Source organism: Brachypodium distachyon, chromosome 5 (genome assembly GCF_000005505.3).
Source record: "Brachypodium distachyon strain Bd21 chromosome 5, Brachypodium_distachyon_v3.0, whole genome shotgun sequence".
Taxonomy (NCBI): domain Eukaryota; kingdom Viridiplantae; phylum Streptophyta; class Magnoliopsida; order Poales; family Poaceae; genus Brachypodium; species Brachypodium distachyon.
The window spans coordinates 24,840,806-24,853,191 of record NC_016135.3 but is presented as its reverse complement, the minus strand read 5'-3'; the positions used below and the strand labels follow the sequence as shown (position 1 = coordinate 24,853,191).

Genomic DNA, 12,386 nt, shown 5'->3' with positions numbered 1-12,386 from the left:
AAAATAGTTAAACAATTAATGCACGGTCTAAAATTACTCTATTTCTGACTCTGATAGGGCGGTTGGTTCGTGGTGGCCAAAATTGAGTCACATTTCTCTTATTTATCGTGTCCTTTTGTAAAATTAATTTGAAACAACAAATTATAACATCAACGACATCAAATTTGGTAGAGAGAGAAAAGGGGGCTACCGGTTTGGGCCTGCCTCTCACTCACAGACAATGGACTGCTCTCCAGATTGGAGAAATTGAGGGACGGCCAACGGCGAGTCTTTTTTCTTTCTTTTTTTGAGAATAGCCAACGGCGAGTCGGGCGATCGGTGATGGACCAGGCCGGATAGCCGACAACGAGTTCTCTCTCTCTCTCTCTCTCTGTTTCTGTTCCGAACTCCCGAATTCCCTATCTCCCCTTGGGATTTGGGAGGCAGGCTCGAGGGGTGAGGGCAAGCCGGCCCCGGCAGGCCAAGGGCCGAGGTGCGCTACGTCCCAGGCCAGAACACAAATATGGTATAGTACAGGCCGAAAAAGATATCCAACGACCCAGGCCGTGGCCTGGGCTGCCTGGGGCCTGCTCGGCCTGTGATCGCCGGCAGATGTATGTGCAATCATCATCGACGCTGCTCCCCCGTTCCTCTCCTCCTCCGGCATCAACCCGCTAGCGTCGCCTTGTACACTAGCCAAAAGTTTTTCCCTCAAAAGCGAAAAAAAAAAGGCAAAAGTTGCGCTCACATTTTTTAGTAAAGTTCTAGACTTATTGCAACCGACAGGATCACAGGATTAGCAAAAGACGTTATTAAAGGCATTTCGCCGCAATTGCTAGTCACATCAGGGTCATCAGCAATAAGTACCATCCAGGACGCACACACGCTCGTTCCTTTATTATGCATCCATGAGATGGAAGCACGAGAATAGCGGCACATATCTCAAATCAATCGATCAACACACGGGTAACAGTACTACTCCGTAGAAATCTTCAGTTCGCATGCAGGAGCAGGTGCCGCCTAGAGCCGGGCGCGGCGGGGGACAGTAGTGTCGGCGTCGGCGGCGACGAGGACGTGGGCGCGCGTGATCTCCCTCAGCGACGTGCACCCGCTGAGCGCCATGGCGATCTCCAGCTCGTCCCGCAGCATCTGCAGCACCTTCCTCACCCCGGCCTCCCCGTCCACGGCCAGCGAGTACAGCACCGGCCTCCCGATCTGCACGCACCCAAGCACACGCCGTTGAGACCCAAAACGCCACGGATCGAATGATACATGGATTAATCTGCAGGGAATACTAAGCTTACGAATACTCCTGCGGCTCCCAGCGCCAGGGCCTTGAACACGTCCGTGCCGCGCCGGACGCCGCCGTCCAGGAACACCGGCAGCCGCCCCTTCGCCTCCCTCACCACCTGAATTTATATGTACCCTTGGCAGTTTTGGTCAAGATGTGCATGGACATTCTTCTGAAAGTGCAAGGGGACTTCGAACTTGATTGCAGGCACGTGCAGCTTGTGAGTGTTTAGCTTATAGTATGTACCTCTTCCAGGCAGCTGATGGTCGCAGGAACGTAGTCTAGCTGCCGAGCGCCATGGTTGGACACGATGATACCGGCGGCCCCATTTTCGACGGCAAGTCTAGCTGCAGTTTTCTTGTTTTTGTGTAAGTTTCATGTGACGACATGGAGTAGTTACAGAAAGGCGATGCAGCATTTGAGGTGCAACTGTATTTCAGAAACTGAAGAAACTTACTGTCTTCTGCAGTCATGACCCCTTTCACTAGGATCGGCAACGAGGTGATTGTCTGCAGCCACTTGACGTCCTGCATCGTTAGAGACAGAACACTGAAGGATGAGTAGAACAGGGAAAATATTCCATTTAGGATGAAACGTGCAGGTTATGGAGGAATTACGACGGTGCAAATGGTAGTACCTCCCAACAAAGAGACCGGTCAACTTGGCTAGCAACGTAGGAAGCGAGGCCAGAATCATTTGTCTGATAAACCACAGGAAACTTGTTAACATATCCCAAAATTACATTCTACTCGAACTGTTTCTGTGAATCAATGTGACGGGCTTAGTTTTCAGCAATTAACCTTGTCCATCGTGCCGATATCCAGCCCCTCAAAGTTCTTCAACACCAGATGTGGAGGCAAGGTGAACCTGTCACAAAATCATCAGAAATTCAGAATACACGTACTGCAGATCGCACAACTACTAACGAAATGAAATGAAATAGACCATTTCGTCAGTAAATTAAGCATGATAACGTGCACATCTGCTAGATTTGGGACCTGTTTTTGATATCAGCTTCCCTGCGACCGAGCCTTGGAGTGTCGACGGTCAGTGCGATAGCCTTAAATCCGGCCATTTCAGCCCTTCTCACGAGTTGCCGTACTATGGTCCTGTCCTTGTAAACCTGACCATGACAGGTGATCCACGGCTATGTTCAGGTTTGAGGAACAGAAACAGTTATCCTCATGTTATACTTTTGCGAAGACGACACATACGTAAAGTTGGAAGAAACGTATCCCAGGTCCTACTGAGTTAACCTCTTCAACACTAGAAGTAGCCCATGAAGACAATGTCTGAAAAAGAACACAAGTCACATATATAGCATCAGCAACACTGCTTATTGGAGGGACCAAAGATGCCACAAGTTGCAGGTGATCATCCAAACCATTATGGTTCCTGCAGACGCTGCTGCTCTTGCAGTAGCAAGCTCTCCTGCGTATCAGATTAGATTTCTCCATGAGAACATTTTCTCTGGTAAAAATGGAGAAAAGGTAGTGATTGCAAATTGCAAATTTGGTTGAATTAACCTTCAGGGTGAGCCATTCTCTGCATTGCTGTGGGGGCGATCATGATAGGCATGGAGATGTTGAAGCCCAAGACGTTTGTAGCCATGTTGATATGGGACACATCGATCAGCACGCGTGGTCGGAACCTGAAAAGCGGTATCATATTATGCAATGAGATGATGTGTTCCTTAATTGACAAAACTAAGACAAACTGTAATATGATAGTTTTGTCAGATGCATGTATAATGATGTCATTTATCTTCTGCGAGAGTTGTTGACGAAATTGTCATCTACTTTGACCATCCAAACAGCATGTGACAAGAGTACAAGACTCGTCTGATCTCGTGTCCTCTACTCAATGTTTATTTGTCCACTTATGCCAGCAGATATGCTAATCAAAAGGCAAATTGGTCCAGTTACACCCAACCTTGGTAATCGAAATAGTGAAATCACAAGACTTCCACAAGTGTTTATCTGGTGATCTGGGCCCTTTCATGTGCCTTGTCCAACGATTTATAAGTTTTCAATTGACACACGACACTTCTCATCATACATAAAGATATAAAATATGTTATCATTGCGTTTTTTCGTTCTTTTGCTGAAACTTGTCCACTGCGTTACTTTTGCTGAAGTAATTGCTGATGCTAATAAAAGCAAATACAGTTCATCTAGCAGCATACTACCAAATAGACACAGCTAAGAGGTTCAAAATGTAATTTAAAAAATAATACAGATACAGCTAAAAGAGCCTGGGACCTGCTACTTTGGAAGATAGCTTACAGGATCCTGGAGAAGGCGTCCCTGTTCTCCTTGAGCGTCCACTGATCTTCTGCGCCGGAGGCGTAGTAGTCGTACACCATCTTGGGCAGCTTCTCCTTGGCGAGCTTCTCGTACTCGGAAACGTTCGTGATCAACTCCACTCCCCTGCTCAGAATTGTCATTATTAGCTCCCAGTTCATCTATCTGTCTATGTAATCAACAGTCCAACACTGCAACCGGTCAGACAGATTCTCTGTTTCTTTCCGAAAAAACTACAACAGAAACTGAAGATTTGCCCGGATAGTTTGTCAGGGAAAAAATAACAGGAAAGACATGAGCAAGCAAGGAGGCTGATCTATATCTGGACTCCCGAGGAGTTGATTAGCTGCGGAATCTATTCAAGATTTCGAATCTGTAATAAGGAACCAAAACGAAAATGATCCGAAACCAAGTGAGAGAAGATGGGTGGAAAAAGATCCGATCCTCGTAAAAGAATCTTCAACAATCGCGGAGAAGGGCGAGCACGCAGGCCACAACAAGATCAAGAAGAGGGGCAGCGTGATCCGAAGGAAACGAGAGGGGTTTTCTCTCGGAGGATTTATCAGTAGAACTCACATGTTGTTGCAAGGGGGGACCGGCACCGGGAGAGACGGGCGAAGCTGCGCGATCGACGGCTCGTTTCGTGTCCTGGAGCAGTGGAGCGGAACGAGGAAGGAAGGAAGGAAGGGAGGTCGCGTGGTGTCATCGGGGGTTTTGCGGTATTTAAAGGCCAATTTAGATGGCGTGGGTCATTAGTTTGGTGGTGTCGCTGTTCTGAACTTCGGATCAAGTGACAAGGGCAGCTAGCGTACTTGCATATGGGCATTTGGCATGTATGGCTCAGGGAACATCAACATGTTCCAAATGACAGCTATCAACGAATCAGTAGTGATTAAAGGAGAATGATCATTGCCATTAGAAGCACATCCTGGCATCTAAACGTGATCAGACTTTTGAATTTTCTGAATGGAGTGCTTTTACAGATCGAGATGACGAAATATATTACAGTACTAGTATCTGTTTCCTTGACCCGTTTCTTCATAAAATGCCAGTATTACCTCTGTTCCTTCTATCTTATTTTAGCCTTCCAAAACATCTTACACTTTGGAACAGTAGGTCACCCGTCCGTCTGTTGCTACGGAATAACAGTGAGATTTATTGACTTGCTTGACAAAATGATAACCAACGTGCCAAACATGATCCACAAGCAGTTTATGATTTTGTACTGTGCAAGTATGATATTTTGCCTCCAACTTATAAACTATGGTGTTGTAGTACAAGTATGTATGGACATGCCATATAAGAAGCAAATTTCCTTTTTGGCTAAAACAACACGCACTCGAGATAGGATTTACAGTAAGAAATTATATAGATCACACGAACCAAGACTGACAGATCACTTACAAACAATCTACAGACCATATTCCAGGCACAGTACTACTAGTCCCTACCTAGTTACGCTCAAGTATTCATTTCTGCTTAATAGAAGCAAACATATCCTTGAGGGGCCGATTTGGAGCATCAGCTCGGGTGATAATCTCGACGACTTTGTAGGAAGACTCTTCTGGGCACAACAATGCTTCCACAGCCACTTCTGCAACCTGGTCTCTCGATATGGAGCCCTCGTAGAGAGTATCCTACAAATAGTTACAGGTTCACATACCTTATTTATAGGAACAACCTCTAGACCCTAGATTATATAACTCTGTATTCAACGATAACTATTTACGGAGTGGGTAAACTGAATCATAAGTCCGTAGAATTTGCAATGCCAACAATGTTGACAATTTACAGTAATTTTGTGTTCGATTTTTTTTTTGTAGAATGCTAGTCTATTAAATTTAAAACTACGCAATAAACAATTGAACGGTTTCCTTCCAAATAAAAAATAATGGAGCGATAGCATTCCATTTTCCATGCAAATTCAGGAGTACGTGAGGAAGATGCAAACTATATTGAAGTGAGAAGTAGAGAGACCGAATGAAAGACTTGAGATATAATTTATTATTTTAAAACTGTATATCAGTACATGCTTACCTCTGGCGCCATGACTATACTCCCAGTTGGTGGTTGTTCCGTAAGCCCTCCAGGCCTTACGATGGTGTAATTTATTCCTGACCCCCTGATGTATTTTTCTGCCTGCAGCTTCGCGACGAGTACTAACCCAAATAGATTGAGCACAATGTAGGCTGGATTCAGAAGTTGACCCATTGCCGCTCCATTTACTAAAATGGAGCTTACGAGTATGAATCTTTTAACTCCAGCCTTTCTGCATGCTTCCACAAGATTCACTGTGCCTAAGTTGTCCACCTACAATAGCATAATAAGCACCTAGCTATTATGAGTATAACTTTCTGAAAATAATAATTAAGATGTGGGAATTTATTCTGGTCTGGCATCCGAAGAAGAACACAACCCAACGGTTATTATACAAAGTTTCGAACCAGAAAGTTTTCACCGAGACAAACAGGCACAACAACCAATCAAGTTTGGTCAAGACAGACGATTAAATTAAATGGTTCAGGGCACTGGAAACCGATAGGTATTGTTTCCATGCCATTGCTTGATATAATTGATAAATATGGTGATGACAATGTAGAATCTGAAGATGTCAAAAGAAACTTAACAAGTAGTCAAATACTCTGATCATTTAATCTAGAAAGAGAAAAGTGACGAGTAAGCAAAATAAGTGTATGTGTTGTACTAATCATGTAAGGACCATTGGACATGACATTGAAATCCTACGAATCAAAGAGGTCCATAGATTGTTTTTTCAATAATGAAAACTTCCATTGATTCTGACCGTCACACCAAGCCCATACTTACAGGTGCACAGGAGATGAGTTTAGATTGTTGGGGACATCGTTGTCACGTCTTCCTTGTAATTGAAAAAAACTTGGTGTAACCATGGCCAATGTTGGTGTTCTTTTTCTTCTTCAATAGAAATGCGGTAACAATGTTTCTTCAAAAGAAAAGGTATATCTATATTTTATAATCCTCTAGTGTAGTTTGCGGATACGTGACTGTCTGGTAAACCTCATAAGTCATAACTAAACGCTGCGACTGTAACCATTTCCAGTGTGAGAGTAATCCTTGCTTAGGAATTAAGGCAGCAACCTGTAGAAGCTTGTAGGGTTTTGTAGACTCTTCTAGAACTAGTGCTTGAATAAGTATTAATGCAGTAAACTGTAGCAGCTTGTAGGTTCTTCTAAAACCTGTGCTTGCATGTCTAGCTTAGGTAGTAACCTGTAGTAGCTTGTAGACCCTTCTAGAACTAGTGGTCAGCCACCTTGTACCCCTATATATATAGCAGTATGCAATACAAAGACTGAAGCTTATGCAGCACAAATAAACCACCTAGCAACCTAACCTGTGCACGTGAGGTGAAAGATCTTCTAACAGCGAAGAACTTCTAACAGTTGGTATTAGAGCCCTGTTAAGAGGATCCTGAGAGAGATGTCTGCTCCAGCTCAAGACGTAGCCGGCAGTCCGCTTCGCCAGCCACGGCACCGTTCCCCTTCACCGCCGCTAAGACGACCACGCCACCGCGAGGCTGGAAGGCGTGAGGTCGTCGTCGAGCGTGTCGTGAAGGACGTCGGTGGTGGCAAGTACCCGATGCTGACGCGGACGAACTATGCCGAATGGAGCCTTCTCATGAAGGTGATGCTGCAGGCTCACGGCCTTTGGGAGGCAATCGAGTTTGGCGCCGACGACTTCCAGGAAGATCGAATGGCGCTGGAGGCCATCTTGCACGCGGTGCCACTAGAAATGATGGCCAGCTTGGCTGTCAAGAGGACAGCGAAGGAGGCGTGGGAGGCGGTCCGAACCATGCGTGTCGGTACTGACCGCGTGCGGAAGGGCAAGGCACAGCAGCTGAGGAGGGAGTTTGAGACGATCTCGTTCCGTGACGGGGAGAAAGTCGATGACTTCGCGCTGCACCTCAGCAACCTCGTCACAAGCCTTGCCACGCTCGGAGAACCAATCGACGAATCTCAGGTCGTCGAGAAATTCTTGCGAGTTGTGCCACCAAGGTTCTCGCAGCTCGCCCTTTCGATCGAGACACTCCTTGACATCTCCGAATTGTCGTTGGAGGATGTCACGGGTCGGCTGAAGGCTGCGGAAGACCGTCTCGAGCCGCCGGAACCGCCACGTGAGCAGGGCAAGCTCCTTCTCACCGAGGAGCAGTGGCGGGAGAAGATGAAGGAGCGCCAAGGTGGCAGCTCCTCCAGGTCCGTGCGTAGCAGCACACAGCGGCGACGACGACCTCCACCACGTAAGGGTGGAGAAGGCAGCCCCTAAGGACGGCCCCCGCAATAACAAATGCCTCAATTGCGGGCACAGCGGCCATTGGGCCAGGGACTGCAGGCAGCCCTGGAGAAACAAGGCTTTCTTGGCCCAAGCTGAGGAAGATGATGAGGAGCCAGCTCTCCTCATGGCGCAGGTCTGCACCACTCCAGCCCCAGCTACAAAGGTGCAGGACAGCACTGCTGCAACTCCAGCCCTGGTGCAGGACACCACTGCTGCAGCTCCAGCTCCAGTGCAGAACAGTAGTGCTGCAGTTCCAGAGCACGCGCCTCTTCACATCGACGAGCCGAAGGCAAAAGTCTTCCTTGGGACGAGCAGTTATGAGGAGCGAATCAAGGGCTGGTACCTTGACACCGGCGCCACAAATCACATGACGGGCCACAGCGACGCCTTTGCTGAACTTGACCAAACGGTCACCGGCACCGTCAAATTTGGCGATGGCTCGGTCGTCGAAATCAAGGGCATTGGCACTGTCATCTTCGCTGGCAGGAACGGCGAACACAAGGCCCTCAACGGTGTCTACTACATCCCTCGCTTGAGGAACTCAATCATCAGCATCGGTCAGCTCGACGAGAGCGACGCGTGCGTGCTGATCAGGAGAGGTGTGCTGCGCATATGGGATCAGCAAGGTCGACTCCTTGCTTGCGTAAGGCGCGGCCGGAATCGCCTCTACAAACTCCATCTTGAGATTGCTCAGCCAATCTGTCTCTCTACCCGCCACGGCGACGCTGCTTGGCGCTGGCATGAGCGTTTTGGGCATCTTAACTTCGATGCCTTGGAGAAGATGGGACGCCTCGCCATGGCACGTGGGCTGCCACAGCTGGAGCATGTGGAGCAGCTATGTGACACGTGTGTCATCACCAAGCATCGCCGGAGCCCATTCCCTCAGCAAGCAAAATACCGGGCACAGGAGCCACTTGAGCTCGTCCACGGCGACCTCTGTGGTCCTGTTACGCCGGCAACACCAGGAGGCCGGAAATACTTCTTGCTGTTGGTGGACGACGCCACTCGTTACATGTGGGTGATGCTCCTAGCAGCCAAGAACAACGCTCCTGATGCCATCAAAAGAATTCAGGCAGCGGCTGAAGTTCAGAGTGGACGCAAACTGCATGTGTTCCACACGGACAACGGCGGTGAGTTCACTTCAACGGAATTTGCTGCCTATTGTGCTGATGAAGGAATCCAGCGCCACTTCTCCGCACCGTACTCCCCGCAGCAAAATGGAGTTGTCAAGCGGCGGAACCAAACGGTGGTAGCAATGGCACGCGCTCTGCTGAAACAGAGAGGCATGCCAACTGAATTTTGGGGGGAGGCGGTGAGCACTGCTGTCTTCTTGCTCAACCGAGCTCCCACCAAAGCCCTTACCGGGAAGACGCCTTACGAGGCGTGGCATGGTCGCAAGCCAGCGGTCCACTACCTTCGCACCTTTGGGTGCTTGGCATATGTCAAGGAACAGGGGAACCTGCGCAAGCTCGATGACCGCAGCTCTCCCGCTGTTTTCATTGGCTACGAGGAAGGAGTAAAGGCGTACCGGCTGCTGGACCCTCTGACAAGGCGCATCCGCATAGCGCGCGACGTCATCTTCGATGAAGAACGTGGCTGGGATTGGGCAGCGAACGGTAGCAACTCTGGCAGCAGCTTCGACATACAATATATATGTCGTGGCACCGTGAGGGCGCCTAGCCAGGTGTCCTGTCCAGGAGAGGACAGAACTGCTCCCGTCGCTCGCATGGAATCAATCAGGCTGCTGCTTGTTTTGGCTGCCCAGGAGGGGTGGCCCGTCCACCACATGGACGTAAAATCTGCCTTTCTCAATGGAGAATTGAAGGAGGAAGTCTATGTGAAGCAGCCACCCGGTTTCGTCGTCACCGGAAAAGAAGGAAAGGTTTTGCGGCTGCACAAGGCCCTCTATGGCCTAAGACAGGCACCACGAGCATGGAACGCGAAGCTTGACTGCACGCTCAAGGAAATTGGATTCAAGCAGAGCAAGCACGAGCACGCGATCTACAGGCGCAACAATGGCGATGCAACTCTGCTCCTTGGAGTCTATGTAGATGATCTGATCATCACTGGTTCGTCGAAGGAAGCAATAGAGAGCTTCAAGGAAGAGATGAAGACAAAATTCCAAATGAGTGACTTGGGATTGTTGTCTTTCTATCTCGGAATTGAAGTCCAGCAGAACGAAGACGGCATCAGCCTATGTCAGGCACATTATGCCTCACATATCCTTCAGCTGGGAGGAATGGAAGGATGCAATCCTGCTCACACTCCAATGGAGGAGCGGCTCAGGCTGAGCCGTGAAAGCACAGCAGAAGAGGTGGACGCTACGGAGTACCGACGGATCGTCGGCAGCCTCTGCTACCTTGTCCACACACGGCCAGACCTAGCCTTTGCTGTTGGCTATGTGAGTCGTTTCATCGAACGACCCACAGAGGAGCACATGATGGCAGTGAACAGAATTCTTCACTACGTCGCCGGCACGACTCACTATGGTCTGCACTACAAGCGGAAGACAAAGGAGACACGGTTGGTTGGATACAGTGACAGTGACCTCGCCGGTGACATTGACACCAGGAATAGCACAAGTGGCACACTATTCTTCCTTGGCAACTGCTTGGTGAGTTGGCAATCTCTCAAGCAGAGGGTGGTTGCTCTGTCTTCCTGCGAGGCAGAGTATGTAGCAGCCACGACTGCCGCAACACAAGGAATTTGGCTGGCTCGACTGCTTGGTGAACTCCATGGAAGAGAAGCCGGGGCAGTTGAACTAATGGTGGACAGCAAGTCTGCCCTGGCATTAGCCAAAAATCCAGTCTTCCACGAGCGCAGCAAACATATCGATCTTCGATATCACTTCATCATCAGAGACTGCTTGGAAGATGGAAGCATCAGCACCAGCTACATTAGTACTTCAGATCAGCTCGCTGACATTTTGACAAAATCTCTGGGGCGAGTAAAGTTTCAGGAGCTGCGTGCTAAAATCGGGATGGTCCAAATCAAGTCAAGCATGAAGAGCAAGGATTAGGGGGAGAATTGTGAGAGTAATCCTTGCTTAGGAATTAAGGCAGCAACATGTAGAAGCTTGTAGGGTTTTGTAGACTCTTCTAGAACTAGTGCTTGAATAAAAATTAATGCAGTAAACTGTAGCAGCTTGTAGGTTCTTCTAGAACCTGTGCTTGCATGTCTAGCTTAGGTAGTAACCTGTAGTAGCTTGTAGACCCTTCTAGAACTAGTGGTCAGCCACCTTGTACCCCTATATATATAGCAGTATGCAATACAAAGACTGAAGCTTATGCAGCACAAATAAACCACCTAGCAACCTAGCCTGTGCACGTGAGGTGAAAGATCTTCTAACAGCGAAGAACTTCTAACATCCAGGACTATTGACCATGTTTAAAAATCTCAAAAGGTCACATACTTGGGAAAAATAAATCTACAATGTAAATTGGTGTACTATCCCTTATTCTCACCTTAATATATACTGTGTGTATTTGAACTAGATTTTCCCGAAACGGAAGGGGAAACCTCCAGGACACTACATTCTCGGATGCATGCAAGTACTCCGTATGATTTTATTTGAAAAAAATTGTATTTGAACTAGATGTGGGCATAATTATTCATCCTTTTGATGTGCTAACTCCGGTAGATCGTAGATGTGACATAAGGACCATTTTTGGTCCATGATGACGATTAAGTGTTTCAAACAGAACATAAGGACCTTTTTTGGTCCATGATTACTCAAAGCCAATAAATCAGTGACCGAAGAAATGCTGCACAGCACAGGTGGCAGCAGCTCGCAACCTAGCTAAGTGTTACTACCAAAATTAAGCCCACAAACACGTCAATCAGAAGTTCGGAACCATTCAGACTTAGCCCCGCGATTAATTCTGAAGACGAAATTACCTTCCAGGGAGCAAAGGGGTCAAACGAGCGCCGGAACCCCGTGGCGCAGATGACGGCGTCGGCGCCGCGCACAGCCTCGACCAGTTTGTCGGCGCCCTCCGTCACGTCAGCCCTAACCTGCAATCGAGGCCGCCAGCAATCTCATCTCACACCACCATTACTGACAGAACAGAGCAACAGCAAATGTAACAGAGAAGATGAACAAACAAGCTGACCAGCTTAAGGTTGGGGTCTTGGGGCAGGCTGCCGCGGGCCCTGCCGACGTCCGTGGTGCCGGCGACGACGCCGAAGCCTTTCTCCAGCAGCTTCTCCACGACCCGCTTGCCGGTCTTCCCGGTCGAGCCGGCCACGAACACGGTGGTTACCTTCTTCGTCTTGGCGTCCGGAAAGCTCGCCGAAGCAGACGCTGACGCCCCGTCCATGGTGGAGGCGGCGGCTAGGGAGGTAAGGAGGACGAGCCTTCTGGTGGCCGCCGGGACGAGCACGGGGGGAGGCAGCACGGGGCGGCAGTGGAAAACACCAGCCATTGGTTATCCGTGGCCCGTGTGTCGTCCCGTCCGTTCCAGATGTTTCTAGCGAACCTCATCTTGTGGTTCCAATTTCTGATA

General features: G+C 48.6%; 2 protein-coding genes across 3 annotated transcripts; both read right to left on the bottom strand.

Annotated features, from left to right (window-relative positions):
• Positions 1–772: 772 nt before the first annotated feature.
• On the bottom strand, positions 773–4,302 carry LOC100824351 (peroxisomal (S)-2-hydroxy-acid oxidase GLO3). 2 transcript variants are annotated; one of them, XM_003580532.4, is made up of 12 exons: positions 4,150–4,302; positions 3,556–3,699; positions 2,797–2,921; positions 2,655–2,701; positions 2,485–2,562; positions 2,269–2,393; positions 2,071–2,137; positions 1,908–1,970; positions 1,728–1,797; positions 1,517–1,617; positions 1,284–1,388; positions 773–1,194 (listed from the first exon to the last, which is right to left on the bottom strand). In XM_003580532.4, coding segments are annotated over exons 1-12 (1,122 nt in total). In that variant the 5' UTR covers positions 4,152–4,302; the 3' UTR covers positions 773–999. The 2 variants fall into 2 exon arrangements, with proteins under 2 accessions (XP_003580580.1, XP_024311577.1); XM_024455809.1 differs by lacking the exon at positions 773–1,194 and having other exon boundaries at positions 1,380–1,442.
• Positions 4,303–4,770: 468 nt separating this feature from the next.
• LOC100829860 (uncharacterized protein At2g34460, chloroplastic) lies at positions 4,771–12,350 on the bottom strand. Its single transcript, XM_003579265.4, has 4 exons — positions 11,994–12,350; positions 11,779–11,895; positions 5,611–5,883; positions 4,771–5,210 (listed from the first exon to the last, which is right to left on the bottom strand). The coding sequence occupies exons 1-4, from the start codon at positions 12,303–12,305 to the stop codon at positions 5,043–5,045; spliced, it is 870 nt and encodes a 289-aa protein (XP_003579313.1). The 5' UTR covers positions 12,306–12,350; the 3' UTR covers positions 4,771–5,042.
• Between the last annotated feature and the right edge of the window lie 36 nt (positions 12,351–12,386).

What these genes read in the sequence shown, in the direction of transcription:
- LOC100824351 (XM_003580532.4), bottom strand. An exon ending in GACGCCTTCTCCAGGATCCT is followed by an intron (nt 2,922 to 3,555) that starts GTAAGCTATCTT and finishes ACCGCTTTTCAG; the next exon opens with GTTCCGACCACGCGTGCTGA. An exon ending in ATATCGGCACGATGGACAAG is followed by an intron (nt 1,971 to 2,070) that starts GTTAATTGCTGA and finishes GTGGTTTATCAG; the next exon opens with ACAAATGATTCTGGCCTCGC.
- LOC100829860 (XM_003579265.4), bottom strand. Translation starts at nt 12,305, where the DNA reads ATGGCTGGTGTTTTCCACTGCCGCCCCGTGCTGCCTCCCCCCGTGCTC. An exon ending in AAGACCCCAACCTTAAGCTG is followed by an intron (nt 11,896 to 11,993) that starts GTCAGCTTGTTT and finishes CCTCGATTGCAG; the next exon opens with GTTAGGGCTGACGTGACGGA. An exon ending in ACCCCTTTGCTCCCTGGAAG is followed by an intron (nt 5,884 to 11,778) that starts GTAATTTCGTCT and finishes ATGCTATTGTAG; the next exon opens with GTGGACAACTTAGGCACAGT.